Source organism: Prosopis cineraria, unplaced genomic scaffold (assembly GCF_029017545.1).
Source record: "Prosopis cineraria cultivar Desert tree isolate PC_DT_omini unplaced genomic scaffold, ASM2901754v1 PC4, whole genome shotgun sequence".
NCBI classification, from domain to species: Eukaryota; Viridiplantae; Streptophyta; class Magnoliopsida; order Fabales; family Fabaceae; genus Prosopis; species Prosopis cineraria.
Window position 1 is genome coordinate 4,982,889 of NW_026555335.1, and position 15,139 is coordinate 4,998,027.

The 15,139-nt window shown below is 35.6% G+C and overlaps 3 protein-coding genes and 1 pseudogene across 3 annotated transcripts; 3 read left to right on the forward strand and 1 right to left on the reverse strand.

The window, feature by feature from the left end:
* The first annotated feature begins 4,452 nt into the window (after positions 1–4,452).
* LOC129308387 (glycinin G4-like) lies at positions 4,453–5,633 on the forward strand (annotated as a pseudogene).
* A 102-nt stretch (positions 5,634–5,735) lies between these two features.
* LOC129308388 (13S globulin basic chain-like) lies at positions 5,736–6,116 on the forward strand. Its single transcript, XM_054949499.1, has one exon. The coding sequence runs from the start codon at positions 5,736–5,738 to the stop codon at positions 6,114–6,116; it is 381 nt and encodes a 126-aa protein (XP_054805474.1).
* Positions 6,117–11,316: 5,200 nt separating this feature from the next.
* LOC129309583 (legumin B-like) lies at positions 11,317–13,724 on the forward strand. Its single transcript, XM_054951207.1, has 4 exons — positions 11,317–11,709; positions 11,942–12,162; positions 12,551–13,063; positions 13,151–13,724. Exons 1-4 carry the CDS (start codon positions 11,400–11,402, stop codon positions 13,541–13,543), a joined length of 1,437 nt encoding a protein of 478 aa, XP_054807182.1. The 5' UTR covers positions 11,317–11,399; the 3' UTR covers positions 13,544–13,724.
* Positions 13,725–13,787: 63 nt separating this feature from the next.
* LOC129309584 (probable glutathione S-transferase) lies at positions 13,788–14,919 on the reverse strand. Its single transcript, XM_054951208.1, has 2 exons — positions 14,573–14,919; positions 13,788–14,457 (listed from the first exon to the last, which is right to left on the reverse strand). Exons 1-2 carry the CDS (start codon positions 14,888–14,890, stop codon positions 14,104–14,106), a joined length of 672 nt encoding a protein of 223 aa, XP_054807183.1. The 5' UTR covers positions 14,891–14,919; the 3' UTR covers positions 13,788–14,103.
* Between the last annotated feature and the right edge of the window lie 220 nt (positions 14,920–15,139).

Genomic DNA, 15,139 nt, shown 5'->3' on the forward strand with positions numbered 1-15,139 from the left:
AATAAATGATTTACAGGTTTTATTTAAACATTCACAACTTGCCTTCTTATATTCACAACAATGCAAAAGCAAATAAAGAATTAAGATGTGAAGTTGTGATTTGCTATTGCATTGTTGTGAATATAAGAAAGAAAGTTGTAAATATTTAAATAAAACTTGTGAATTATTTATTTTCAACAAGGACAATTTGATAATTTATATAAATTCATTAATGATAAAAAAATTTCCAGGGGCTTCAAAAAAATTATTATATTTGAGGGATTGAATTATTTTTTATACATTTTAAAATAATTTTATTGTCATTTCTGCACAGGACTTTTTAGGATTAAGGCCAAACCTTTTGTATACAATTTCATTAATAGTCTGGCCAAGTATTATGATTTTTCCCTCCATATAGATCTGCATTGAGAATATCATACTTAAATAGTTAAATTAAAAAAAACTAGAGCCAATGCAAACCTATTTATATTCTGTATTGGGCCTTAACTCTAAACAAATGTCGCATGGTTTATCAATAAGACCATAACACATGAAGTAATATATTGTCCAACACCCTTAAAGGTTATTTGGTTGAAGGGGAGAGAAGGAGAGGAATTTTGCCTCCATTCCCTTATTTGGTTTGAAGAAATTTTTCCTCTCCTTCCCTCCAAATTGAGAGGATTGGAAGGGGGTAAAATTTTTCATATCCTAATTAATATGCCCTCTATGATAAATTTAAAAAATGCATATGTACTTTTTCAATATCTCAACACTAATAAAATAAAAATACAATTATTTATATATAATCATTTTTCCTCTTCTCTCCTCTAAAATTAGACAAGGTAATATCAAACATCTTCCGTCTTCTACATTAAAACCCCGACCCTCCCTGCAAACCAAACTCACCCTTAAGGTTTTTCGGTTTGAAGAGGGGAGAGAGGAAGAAAGGGATTTTAATAACGAGAAAGGGAGATAAGAAATTTTAATGGAGAGGGGTGACATCTTATTTGGTTTAGGAGGGGAGGGAAGGGAAGATAATATATATATATATATATATATATAACTTTATTGTTATCTTATTAAAATTGCTTTTTTCTAATAAAATATAGTTATGAATGTTTTTGATATAAAATTATAAATATATAGTTATCCATAGTTCACACACACATATATATTTATACATATTGTCAATAATATATTCAATAATAATTTATTCAAAGTTTATAAAATAAAGGTACAAGTAAGCAGTAAGTTTATTAACATATAATGGAAGAATAGTGAAAATAAAATGAAAGGAGGGGAAACCCCCAAAAAAGTATGATATTCCTCAGCTCAAGTCTATGACTCTCAAATGGTCTTAACAGTGGTAGCCTCATTTGCACCAGGAAAGGGAAAAGCCTTAGCAGCTTCGAACAATGGCTTGAATGGAAAAATCTAATCTCCAACACAAATGATGACCTAAACAGAGGGAGCAACAATGGCGATGCAAGCTAGGAGGAAAGACATAATTTGAATAGAAGGACACATAACAGCAAAGACAAACAAATATTTTTGTTATAATGTAAATATATTAATCCCAACATAATAAAATCATACTCTTCCCCACCTCATCCTCTCGTCCTCCCATTTTGCAGGAGAGGGTTCGGAGGGGAACGGAGCCCTCCCTTTCAATTTTACAATCCAAAACATAAGGAAGGCAGTAAAATCCCTCCCATTCTGTCCCCTTTTTTAAATTAAATACATCCTTAAAAAAGTGAAGATGACTTCCTCCATTTTAAAAGGGGGTTTTAGTGGTGAAAATATTATTTTATTATTTTTTTTGTCTCAACTCTTATTTCTCACAACTCCAAGTTTAGTTGAATACTTGAATATATACTTCTACTCCTAACGTTATAAGCGGCAAAGACTCATCAGTTCTCCCGTGGAATGGTGTCCCTTATACATTAAAATGAAGAATGGCCATCAGCGATAAACTGTGATGTTTTATAGGGAATCACATCACAGCGAAACAGAACAATTGCAAACATTCCAAAACATTCTTTCAGCTAACTTACTCACTTTTCAGAGAAACTGCCACGTCTGCAAACAAAGGCAGCATGAACATATGTGTGTATGAGCTCATTAAGCATTTGACGAATAAGCAACACAAACCTCAGCAACCAGCTATTCTCGTCATTCTATCACATTCCAAGACACAAACCCACTTCTCCACTCGTATAAATTCATCCTTACAGTTATTGTTGGTCCACCTCCACTTTAGCAACATTCGACCTTGTCTCCTTCTTCCCTTCTGGTATAGCCTATCCTTCGTTGGCCCCTTCGCTAATCCTTGCTTATGTTGTTCTTTTCCATGTCGCCTTCGCTCCGTTATAAAGGAACATCGGTTTTTTGTATAATCGATGTTAAAAGGCCATGTTAATTTTCACTTTTTACAGTAATGCAAATTATAAGAAAATGTAATATACATGCACACATATACATACACAAGTATACGTACAATAATACATACCGAATTTTTGCCCATCTTTGAAACCATCATTGTATTAAAAAAATTAAAATTAATAAATAAGGGTAAAACAGGAAAAATGTTAATAAATGTTCTTTGGATTTTCACAAAGATTTGTAAAATAAAACAAAAAAAATTTTGTATCATCATTTAATTGGCCTATCTCACCAATGCAGATATGCTTATTGTTTGAATTTCTTCCATTAATATTGCCCATATCTTCCTTTGATAAGTTGGCATTGCAGTTAAAAAGAAATAGATAAACTTGATTCCAGTGATCGAAGGGATATATTTATTTCTCTCCCAGTAAATGAATTGTAAAGTTAAGAAAGAATTATTCGGATTGGAATAAAATCCAATACCATTTTATAAGTTTTCATTAATTCTGAATGAAATTATTATTTTTTATTTGGGGGGGGGGAATTCTGAATGAAATTCAACTTTTCAATGTCCGTGGGAAAAATAGACTGAACTGGGAACGATATTACTATCTTCAATGCATGATTATCTTGTGCAAAAAAAAAAAAGCAAGATTATCATAGTTAAAGCATAAGACAATATATTATATATGTGAAATAAAACAGACCCTCTCGATCCAAGTATTTCTAATTATTAAATAATTCTAGAATATAGGACAATTATATTATTTGAATGTGGACTTTAAAATTAAATACTAATAAGTATTCTGAGTAAAAATTATCCATTCTGCTAAAGGATCAAGTCCCAAAACTAACTTATTTTATATAGAAATTAATTAGTACAGAACTTCTTTTTTTTTAGTTTTTGGCCAAAGCACAGAACTTTTATTCAATTAATTATTATACTAATTAATTAATATGTACCAAAGAATGGTATGATTTTGGAAAAAGTAATCATATTTAATTGAATAATATTATACTTTTTTCATTAAAAAATATAAAGTATTGTTAACCAAATCTCACCCCAATAAAGTAGTTAACTACTTTTAAACTAACCATATCTTTTCATATTTATTTTTATTAAATATTTTATAATAAATATAAAGTCACTATCAATAAGGTATTTTAAAAAATGATTATTTTTTGAAAAACTAAAAATATTTTATATTTTTAATCATCTAACTCCTTAAAAAATACTTTATAATTTTGAATCGGGAGAGTATTAGTTTATAAAACCATTTAGAATATATGACTTATTTCACATGTTCATAAAGACTTGTTCTAATTCAAAGATGAAAATAACAGGTCAGCAGTTTTGGTGTCGATTCCCCTGACCATGAATGTCCAAACTCATCATACCATCTTCTCCCATTAATACATTCGTCAGATTCTCTAACACCCTGGAAGGGAGAAGCTTCCAAAACGCAAACTTAAAACTTCAACCTCCATCATTATAGCATGCATGGCAGATAAATGCCACATATACAGCAGAATAAAACCATGTGTTTGCGAACTAGCAGTATCGCAGCCATGCAGCTAATAAGAACCCTACAAAGACCTCACAACACTCGAATAATGCCTCAAGGGTCAAGTCCCGAAACCATAACAATTCTTACCTACCCAACAGATGCTCAGGTAGATAATTTTGCTTGCAGATTCAACATTGATTTCTGAAATTTAGAGGGTGTCGGGATTAAAGACTCTCATCATTGCAAATTTGCTATAGTACACGTATCAATAAATACTGGTCAGGTGGCAGCGGTCCTCAATCATTCTCTTGTGCCAAATTTACGCACTTTTTAAAGAAACTGCCACGTCTGCAATCAGAAGCAGCACGTATATGTGTGCGTGTGTGAGCTCACTAAGAATTTGCAGCCATGCGACGAATAAGCAACACAAACCTCAGCAACCAGCAATTCTCGTCATTCTATCACATTCCAAGACACAATCCCACTTTTGCACACGTATAAATTCATCCTTACAGTTATTGTTGGTCCACCTCCACTTCAGCAACATTCGACCTTGCCTCCTTCTTCCCTCCCTTCTGGTATGGCCTATACTTCGCTGGTTTCGCTAATCCTTGCTTATGTTGTTCTTTTCCATGGCGGCCTCGCTTACCCTACCGAGTGTGACTTTGAGAACCTGACCACACTCGAACCCACCAAGCAAGTCGAGTCCGAAGGGGGTGTGACTGAGTATTGGGACTCCAACAATAGGCAGTTTCAATGTGTTGGCGTGGCTGCCCTTCGCTATACCATCAAACCCAAAGGCTTATTGTTGCCTCTCTACATCAACGCCCCAAGGGTCCAGTACGTACTCCAAGGCATGTATTCTCCATTTCCTTTTCACTTTTTAAGAATTTTACGATCAAAATTCTGTAACTTATTACAGAAAAAGATGATGAACCCTATTTTTGCGTGACCATGTGTCCTATGGAATATTGCAGGAACGGGTATCTTGGAAACAGTGATATCAGGTTGTCGTCAAACGTTTCGAGAAGAATCATCTGAAGGAGACATGCACCAGAAGATCCATGTTACAAGAGAGGGTGATGTTATCGTCGTACCAGCTGGTGCTGCTCAGTGGATTTACAACACTGGAGAAACTGATCTGGTTCTCTTTTCACTCATAGACTCCGCCAACGGGGACAACCAGTTGGACCTCAAAGTCAGGGTAAGCTCTTATATTGTATCTACGCACTAACCAAAAACACTAGCAAAATCCGGAAAGTTCATTTCCACAAGTCCCTTTGTAGCTGATATTCTTCATCCATCCACAGAAATTCTTCCTCGCCGGAAACCCAAAAGAGGAACCCAAAGGTATGGGAGAAGGCCATGGAACCAATGTGTTCAGTGGGATGGCACACGAGATGGTGGAAGAGTCACTCGACGTTAATGATGAAATAGCGACGAAGGTGCAGGGTCTGGATGATCCAAGAGGCTCCATCGTCACAGTTAAAGTGGGGCTTGACATATTAAGCCCAGTTCAAGAAGAAGAACAACAACAGCGAGAACGAGGAGAAGGGAGACAGAAACTTCGAGGTGTTGAGAGAGCGAATGGGTTAGAGGAAAATATATGTACTCTGAGACTCGTTCACCAACTAGCTGAAGCCACAGATGCAGATAAATACAATCCACGAGCTGGTTACTTGACTGGCCTTAACACTCCCAACCTTCCTGTACTTAAATACGTCCGACTTGGCGTTGATCGAGGCGTCCTCTATAAGGTAACATCCTCCAACAACCATATCTGATATGTACAAGACATTTATAGCTTGCTGACTGGAGGTGCACCCGCACGATCTTTTGGCTAATGACTCGCAGAACGCGATGATGGTGCCACACCACAACTTGAACTGTCACTCGGTGATATACGGGACAGAGGGTAGCAGCTGGATTCAGGTGGTGGCGGAGAACGGCGTGAAAGTGTTCGACGGCGAGGTGAGGAAGGGGCAGATTCTGATAGTGCCACAGCACTTTGTGGTGGTGAAGAAGGCAGGAGGTGAAGGGTTTGGTTGGATAGCAGTGAAAACAAATGACAACCCAATGATGAACGCTCTTGCAGGAGAGCTGTCGCTGATCAGGAGCATGCCAGAAGCTGTGTTGATGCACTCTTATCTTCTTAGCAGAGAGCAAGTGAAAGAGTTGAAGAAGAGAAGGGAACTCACTCTGTTAAGCCCAAGGGTGGAGCCAGAAGCGAGTTTATATTACTGAACCTTAAGTTTGATTTAGTGTTAAAGTTTGCATGTGAGGAATAAGGCATTAAAGTCCTAGCTAGCTAGCTGGATATGTCGCTAATGGAATCTAAGCTGCTTGTTTAGTTTGTCGCTGCTGATAGCAGCTTTTTGCATATTGTATATATATTGTAAGAATGTACGCAGAAGTTGGATTCAGTTAATGAGTGTTCTAGTGATTACTTGCTAGAGAGGCTGGATTTTAAGCCCGATAAAGGTATCTGCTGCTTAGCTTCAGAGTTGTGAACCTTTGCGTTTATTCAATATTTTCTCAATTTCTCGTTCACCTGTATTTGAAGTGACAACATCATTGGACAACCGCTGTAGCAAAATATAGTTTTTAAACCCACATATTTAAATCGATTAATACTCCAACGGTTTGGAAATGAGGGGTGATGTCATTCTCATAAATAACAATGAAGATGAGATTGTTTATAGACTGGTTATAAAAGGAATCGGTTTAGAATTTAATATGTAAATCAATTATAAATTATAACTTGTTTAGATATTTATATTTATATTTTAATATTTTTTATTTTGTACAGGTATCTTAAGAGGGATAACCAGTTTAAATAATAATTTATAATTTTTAAAAATAATTATTTTAATATATCTAAATTGACTATTCTTTGTGACCGGTTTAGATATGTTTTTTTTTTTAAAATATCTATTAGTTCTTGTTCTCATTGTTGAAGGTGTTGAAACTATACCTCATTCATCCCCCCTGCTCTAAACAATCCAGAATCACCCCCAAGCACCTTTAATCAGTCATTACCACTTGAAATTAGTTCTTCTCCTTGTTCTCTATTAGTGTTTGAACCAAGAGTTAGTTCTCGTCGTCGTGTTCTTCATCTTCTTCCTCCATTCTTTGTTTTTGAGCTCGATTGAAATGAGAAGCTTGAAACCTGAAATCAAATCCTCGTGCTCATGTGATTCATGCGCCCTAGCTTGCCGAAGCATTTTTTTTTATTTTCGCTTTTTAATTTTTTAATTTTGCAAAAATGTGTTATGTGGATTTTACCTACTGATCCTTCTTCATTGTCAGAGCTATCGAACCTCCTTCCTCCTCCCTCATTTCGTCTGTTCGTGGGTGGTGAAGCACAAAAGAGCTCAGTTGTTATTTTTGGAGGTTCAATTCTGAGTTTCTTCCCATGTTTAATGCCACAAGCTTCCTCTCCTTCCTTTCTGCTATTGTGATTTGAGGTGAGGAATTTTGAACTCTCTTTTCATTATGCTAAGATGATGATGGTTTTCTTGTGCTGTCATGGATGCTAAGTTTGAAAGGGAACTTGATTTAAGTTGAAACTTTTGGTATAAAGAACAAGAGTGATGCACGCAAAAACCAATGGATACCACAAGTGTATAGGTCATAAATGTAGATAATGACAAATCAAAATCAATCCCATTGAGAATTAAGTAAAGCAACAAATAGGCATTAGATTTTCAATTTCATTCAAGTTAAGCAAGCAACTTATAATGGTAAATGGTTCAATAAAAACAAGAAAAATGTATAATAAGAAACTAAGATTTGAAGAATTCTAAAATCAAAAAAATAATTAGGAAAGCACCATAGATTTTTAACCCCTCATTTGCTCTATTGCACTTATCTTACTAATTTAAATGATTTTAATTTTAGTTTTAAAGGTTGGAACACTAAAATTAATTTTGAATATCTTTTGAATAACTAAAATCCTCCTTAATTTCAACCCAACAATTCCATGTCAAAATTAAATTAAGAGCACTAAGTACAAATTCATTCTAATCACTTAGATTCTTTAGGTACATTTCAACCCTAGAGGCAAATTAATTATAATTAACCCTAAGCATTCAATTCTAATGGTCCAAATAGAAATTTCTTTCTCAAGTACATTCTATTCCTCCAAATAATCACTTAATGGTGGCCAATTATCAAGAAACACAAAACTAAACTAGAATTAAAACATAAAACATAATGATCACAAAATAATCAGTAAATCAAGATACAACTAGAGCAAATAAGTTTATAGGACTCTCAAGTATCAAAGTGAAGGAAAGAGCTGATCATAATGGGTCAAAATCATATACATAGGAGAATGAAAGAGAAGACTGAAGGAAAACTCAATGAAAATGAATATGCTGATAAGTAATCTTGCTCCCAAGCTTCAGAATCGCCCAAGCTCTCTAAAATCGCCTTCGAAGTTTCAAAGAACGTAAAAAATGAAGCCTCTCTTGAAAAACCCTACTTTCCCTCTTGTATTAGACAAAAAAATTGAAACCGTGCATCCTGATCACTACCACGGAGAAGGACATACTTGACGCCTCATAGTTGACGTTTATTTGACAAAAACAATAAATAAATGGAGAATAATTGACAGTTATTCGTAAACAACCGTCAAATATATTAACTCATACTTGAAGGTTATTTACTAGTAATTTTTATAAATTGACTATCTAGATGTACTCTAGACAAAACAAATCCAATTTTAAATTTTTTATTTTAATAAATATAAAATAAAAATAAAAATTTTAAATCCAGACCTTGCAAATAAAAATTTAATATTGAATCTGAATTGTCCATAATACATCAAGATAGTAAATTCATAAAAATTATAAAATTAAATTAAATCAGTACTATTTTAGATTGATGATGAATATAGTTATAAAAAAAATTATAAATTTTTATTTTTATAAAATTAAAATTGAAAAAACTGGGTTCGGATTTTCTCCTGGGTGCTGAGCACCGAAGACGGATCCGTGATTGAAGGGATATATTTATTTCTCCCCCAGTGAGTGAATTGTAAAGTTAAAAAGGAATGATTCGGATTGGAATAAAATTCAATACCATTTTTTAAGTTTTCATTTATTCTGAATGAAATTCTTTTTTCTTTTTTTTTTTGGGAGGGAGGGGGCCCAGATTCTGAATGAAATTCAACGTTTCAATATCCGGGGAAAAATTAGACTGAATTGCGAACGATATTACTATCTTCAATGCACGATTATCTTTGTTAAAGCATCAGACAGTATATTATATATGTGAAATAAAACAAAGCCTCTCGATCGGAATATTTCTAGTCATTAAATATTCTAGAATATAGAACAATTATATTATTTGAATGTGGACTTTAAAATTAAATAATAAGTATTCTGAGTAAAAATTATCCATTCTGCTAAAGGATCAAGTCCCAAAACTAACTTATTTTATATAGAAATTAATTAGCACATAACTTTTTTTTTTCCAGTTTTTGGCAAAAGCACAGAACTTTTATTCAATTAATTATTATACTAATTAATTAATATGTACAAAAGAATGGTATGATTTTGGAAAAAGTAATCATATTTAATTGAATAATATTATATTAGTTTATAAAACCGTTTAGAATATATGACTTATTTTATATGTTCATAAAGACTTGTTCTAATTCAAAGATGAAAATAACAGGTCAGCAGTTTTGGTATCGATTCCCCTGAACCATGAATGTCCAAACTCATCATACCATCTTCTCCCATTAATACATTCGTCAGATTCTCCAACACTCTGGAAGGGAGAAGCTTCCAAAACGCAAACTTAAAACTTCAACCTCCATCATTATAGCATGCATGGCAGATAAATGCCACATATACAGCAGAATAAAACCATGTGTTTGCGACCTAGCAGTATCGCAGCCATGCAGCTAATAAGCACCCTACAAAGACCTCACAACACTCGAATAACGCCTCAAGAGTCAAGTCCCGAAACCATAATAATTCTTACCTACCCGGCAGATGCTCAGCGATGCCCACGAAAATTATGAGATACTGTAAATGTGTGGGTGGCAATTGAAGCTAGTAATAAATTAAAATTAATTTTTTAAAAAATTAATTAAAATGATAATTAGATATTAAATTTTTAAATTTATTTACGTTAACAATTAAAATAAAAATATTAAAAATAATTAATTAAAATAATTTTTAATCCACAAACAAGCTAAAGTCAATTAAGAGAAGAATGTTCTAGAGTCCTAATTATCTATTTGCTTCCTAACCCTCTTATTACCACTCTAATTGTCTTGAAACTCAATTTTGATAATATAAAAATCTAACTTAATCCAAAGTATCTTTCAATTATTAAGGACACTAATTAATTCAATTAATGCAAAATATTACCTTAATTAATTAATTAATTGGATTAGAGACCCTAACTCATGAGGATTACCTGGGTCCATTAGATACATTCCTGTTCTAATAGCAAATTAGCTAAACAAATCCTAAGCAACTAATTCTCAAGGTTTAATTTGAGTTTTCTCTTCCAAGGTTTAATCCAAATGTTCAAATCTCACCTCGTGATATCTAAACACTAAACAAGAACAAGTAATCAAAACTTTATTTTTAACAACTAAATAGTAAATTAAAGATTATTTAAACAAATAGGTTCATAGTCTTCTAGAACAAGAAGATTTGGCTACACATAGCTGATATAAAAACTGTAACAACAAAGAAAAGGTTTGAATCCATCAACATAAAGAAAAAGAAGAAGAGAAAACACTGATAAAATGAGATAGAATGAATACTTGCTCCACTTCTTCTTGATCCCAAACTTCAAGACTCTTCCTCTTACTCTTCTAGGGTTTTCTCCAGTTGCAATAGCTAAAAGATCCATTATCCAATCCAAAAAAATGAGTTGTATCAGGTAATTTCACACAAAAAAAGAAACTACATTTTTGTCTAGTGCCATGGCACTCCTTTTGTGGTGCCATGACACCAATGGACAATTCTGAAGAAATATCTAACAGTGTGTAGGAACTTCTACCTTTGTTTCTTGAAATTAGAACTACCTTTTTCTTGTCTTCTTTATCTTTCTTGTTTTAATGTTGTCATGCCCCACTTGTCCATAATTAATAAATGAGTAGAATATATGCTTACTTCAATTTCCATCATTTTAAACAATTTCTTAAGAAAATATTACAATCAATCCACATGAGGCACTTAGTTAATTTCTTTTATAAAAACAAGAAAATATTTATCTTTTTCATGGATGACTTCCAAAATATAATCAAAAGCATGTTAATTATAACACAAAATAGAAAGTCATCACTTAAGTAGATAATTTTGCTTGCTGATTCAACATTGATTTCTGAAAGTTAGAGGGTGTCGGGATTAAAGACTCTCATCATTGCAAAGTTGCAATAATGCACATATCAATAAATACTGGTCAGGTGGTAGCGGTCCTCGCTCATTCTCTTGAGCATATATGCACTACTGTTACCGTTTGATGAGCTTATTGCGCTGTTTTTAATTTCCTCTCATCATGGCAGACATGGCTTGCTCATCGTTTCTTTTCCTGAGCCTTGCCTTGCTAGTTATAACTCAAAGTTGTTCAAGGTTGGCCGGTGAAGAAACAGGGGAGGTTCAATACAGAAAGTGCAGCCTGGAGAGGCTAAGCGTTCTGGAACCCAGCACGGTGGTTGAATCGGAAGGTGGGAAGATAGAGTACTGGGATGACCACAATGAGCAGCTTCGTTGTGCTGGTGTGACCCTAGTCCGATACACCATTAGACCTATGGGCTTGCTTTTGCCTTTCTACACCAATGTTCCCAGGATTCACTACGTACTCAAAGGTCTCATCACTCTCGTGCCTGATCTTCCTTCTTGTGGATTTTTCAAAAGACGGTCATAATGTGATTACATAACGATTACATGAGCTACTGCTGTTTTGTCATTTTGTCTGTGTTTGTGTTCTCTGCAATTACCATTGCAGCTGAGCATAGTTCTCACAGCCATTTCGTAATTAATCATTGTGATCTTGGATTTTTTGTTTTGTGGTAAACTTAATAATAATGAGTAATGTAGGGAAGGGTGCCTATGAAACGATAGTAGCTGGTTGTAGGGCATCGTATGGGTCCCGATCAGACGAACACCAAAAGGTCAATGCCATACGGCAAGATGACGTCGTAGCCGTGCCGTCCAGCTCGGCTCAGTGGATTTACAACACCGGCGACTCCGACGACCTTGTCTTGTTCTCACTCATCTACACTGACAACGAAATGAATCAGCTCGATCTCACCTTTCGGGTACCCCATAGAATATTTTAATTTTCATATTAACTTAGATAACACAGACAGCATAACAAAACTTGCTAAGTATTCAAAGATCGATTCATTTGGTAGATTCTGGTGCTTTTTAATCCAGTTAATTTTGCTTTTTGAATAAATATATTCTTGCGAATTCTTGCGCGTCAAAATCAGGGTTGAAATTTTATATTTGATATGAAATATCAAATTGAATAAACATTATTGATGGATCCTGAAAAGATAAGAATCTTTATGATCCATTGACAGGTCTCTTTCTGTTCATCAAAAAACTAACAATGATTACTTATCATGCTTGAGTTTAATAGCTATGCAGGAAAGGTTTGGTTTTTTGAATTTGGGTGTTTATATATGATTCGACAAATTACAGAGTTTCTTCCTTGGAGGGAACCCACAAGAAGAGCCAAAAAGCGGTAACCAGAGCAAGAGCTGGGGCAGGAACCACCAAAAGTGGCAGAAGGAAGCGGAGACGTCAGGCGGCGGAAACCTATTCAGCGGGTTGGCGAAGGAGACGGTGGCCGAATCTTTCAACATAGACACTGAGCTCGCAGACAAGGTTCAGGGCATTAAGGATTCAAGAGGTCCGATCATCTTGGTTGAGCATGGCATTAGGTGGCTGTCCCCAGAACAAGAAGAAGAACAACAACCCGAAGCAGAGAAGGAGGAGGAAGAGAGAAGAAAAAGACGAGGTCATGGTGGAAAAACCACAAACGGAGTGGACGAAACATTGTGTTCTCTTGCATATGTACATCCACTAGGTGAGCCAAGAATGCACGCTGATAAATATAACCCACGTGGAGGCCACCTCACTAGCCTTAACACTCCCAACATGCCTATCCTCGAGTACCTCCGACTTGGCGTGGACCGTGGTGTCCTCTACAAGGTAAAATTATTCACATATAACAAAGCGTAGTGAACGCAAACAAGAAACTGATTAATTAATTAATTATGAATGTTTTGGACGACGCAGGATGCTATCATGGTGCCTCACTACAATGTAAACTGTCACGCGGTGATATACTGCACGAGGGGGGGCGGGTGGATCCAGGTGGTGGGGGAGAATGGACGGAGGTTTTTCGACGGAGAGGTGAGGGAGGGTCAGGTGTTGGTGGTCCCACAGCACTACGTGGTGGTGAAGAAAGGCGGGGCCCACGCATTTGACTGGGTGGCCATTAAAACCAGCGATAACCCAATGATCAACCCGCTGGCCGGAGAGCTGTCCTTGGTCCACGCCACGCCGGACGCTGTTCTGATGAACTCGTTTCGGATGAGCAGGGAGGAAGTGATGCGTTTGAAGAACACTAGAAAAGAACTCACTTTCATCAGCCCACTCCCTAGTGTGTTTATGTACAGTAAGGAATAAAGCTACAATGGAGTACGTACTTCTGAGGCTAGCCAATCTATAGTTTGCTGTGTACTTCGTGTTTGTCCCACTAATTAACTTGTTAGCTGCTTATGTAGCTGCTTGAATAAAAAGTGTATCTTTTAAAGGGGCTTGATTAACTTCCTATCCTCCTCTAATATATAAAGATATTGTCGTAGTAATGTCTTTCCGGTATTAATTGTTGGGCTGTCCATTGTAGTTATATATAATTAAGAGAATGTAATAATACCATAATGTCTTACCGGCTGAGATTACCATTAAAATATATAGAACATATAATTCGGTCAGTCAGTTTGAGTTTTAATGACAATATGCCTACAGACTTCGATGCATAAAGCACTAATAACCATTACTGAGATAAGTTCCATCAGTATCCAGCATGTGTCAAACTCAGAGCGCTCGCAAATATGATACATTATAACATTACACCCCACCTATACCCCACTAACGTATTATATGGATTATGGATTTACGTCTCTCTTATTTTCCTTACTTTATAGATAGCCAGAGCGAATAAAGCTCGAAGTAGCTAGTCATGACTAGCTAGTAGATGATAGCTGAGACCTGCGATGGTGATAATAAAAGAGGAGCTCATCTCTCGGGGGTAAGGAATCCTTAATAATGGGGTGATTGAGAAAATTGGCAGTCCAAGCAACAATATCCGGAAATTTCAGAGGGCCTAAAAATTGAAAGGACCCGACTTGTTCCCAAACAGGGAGCCAGTAGAAGATCCAACCCAGTGCGATGTCCAAGTAGCCTATGTTGTCCCCTCCAAAGAATTTCTTACCTCCAATCTCATCCTCAAGTTTCTGCATCGATTCCCTTCCTACCTGCAACGCACTTTCCTTTTCGTCCCCACTGAAGCACATAGCGATCCACGCGGATTCCAGAATCTGTTAGCAAAATTCAGAATCATGAAGGAAGCTACTCCAGATTCAAACCAAAACAATTTCAGCAGAAACTGTTACTTAAAGATGTTGAGGCAAAGAACTGAGTTTTCAATTTCACCTTTTCTTCAGCAAACTGAGACCAAAAGCGAGCGAGAGCTTTCTGGTAAGGCTGAGGAGGGAGCAACGGACAGTGAATCCAAGTTTCGTCGATGTATTCAAGGATGAGGGATGATTCGATGAGTGGTTTGTGGTGATGAAGCAGAACCGGGACCTTCTTGTGAACCGGATTCAGCTTTAGAAGAAGGCTACTTTTGTTGAAGATATCTTCTTCTATGTATTCGTACTCGACGCCCTTCAGCTTCAGAGCCCACTCTACCCTCCTCCCAAACAGGCTCGCCCAGAAGCTCACTACCTTCACATCTTCTTCCCTTCCCATTACCGCTTTCTCTGCATCCCTTTGAGTCTCTCTGTAATTCACAGTTTATATAATTATTATGTTAATAATTTAATGAACGGCGCAGATGACCCATTGACCGTTGGGTTGTCTTTTTTTTTTTTTTTTTTTACTTTTCGGAAATTTCCTTCTCAATAATCAACTAATTTTATTTTCATTTCAGCTTAAAATGATTTCTCATGTTTAAATTAATTTTTAAATATTTTTAATATTATATTATTAATATAAAAA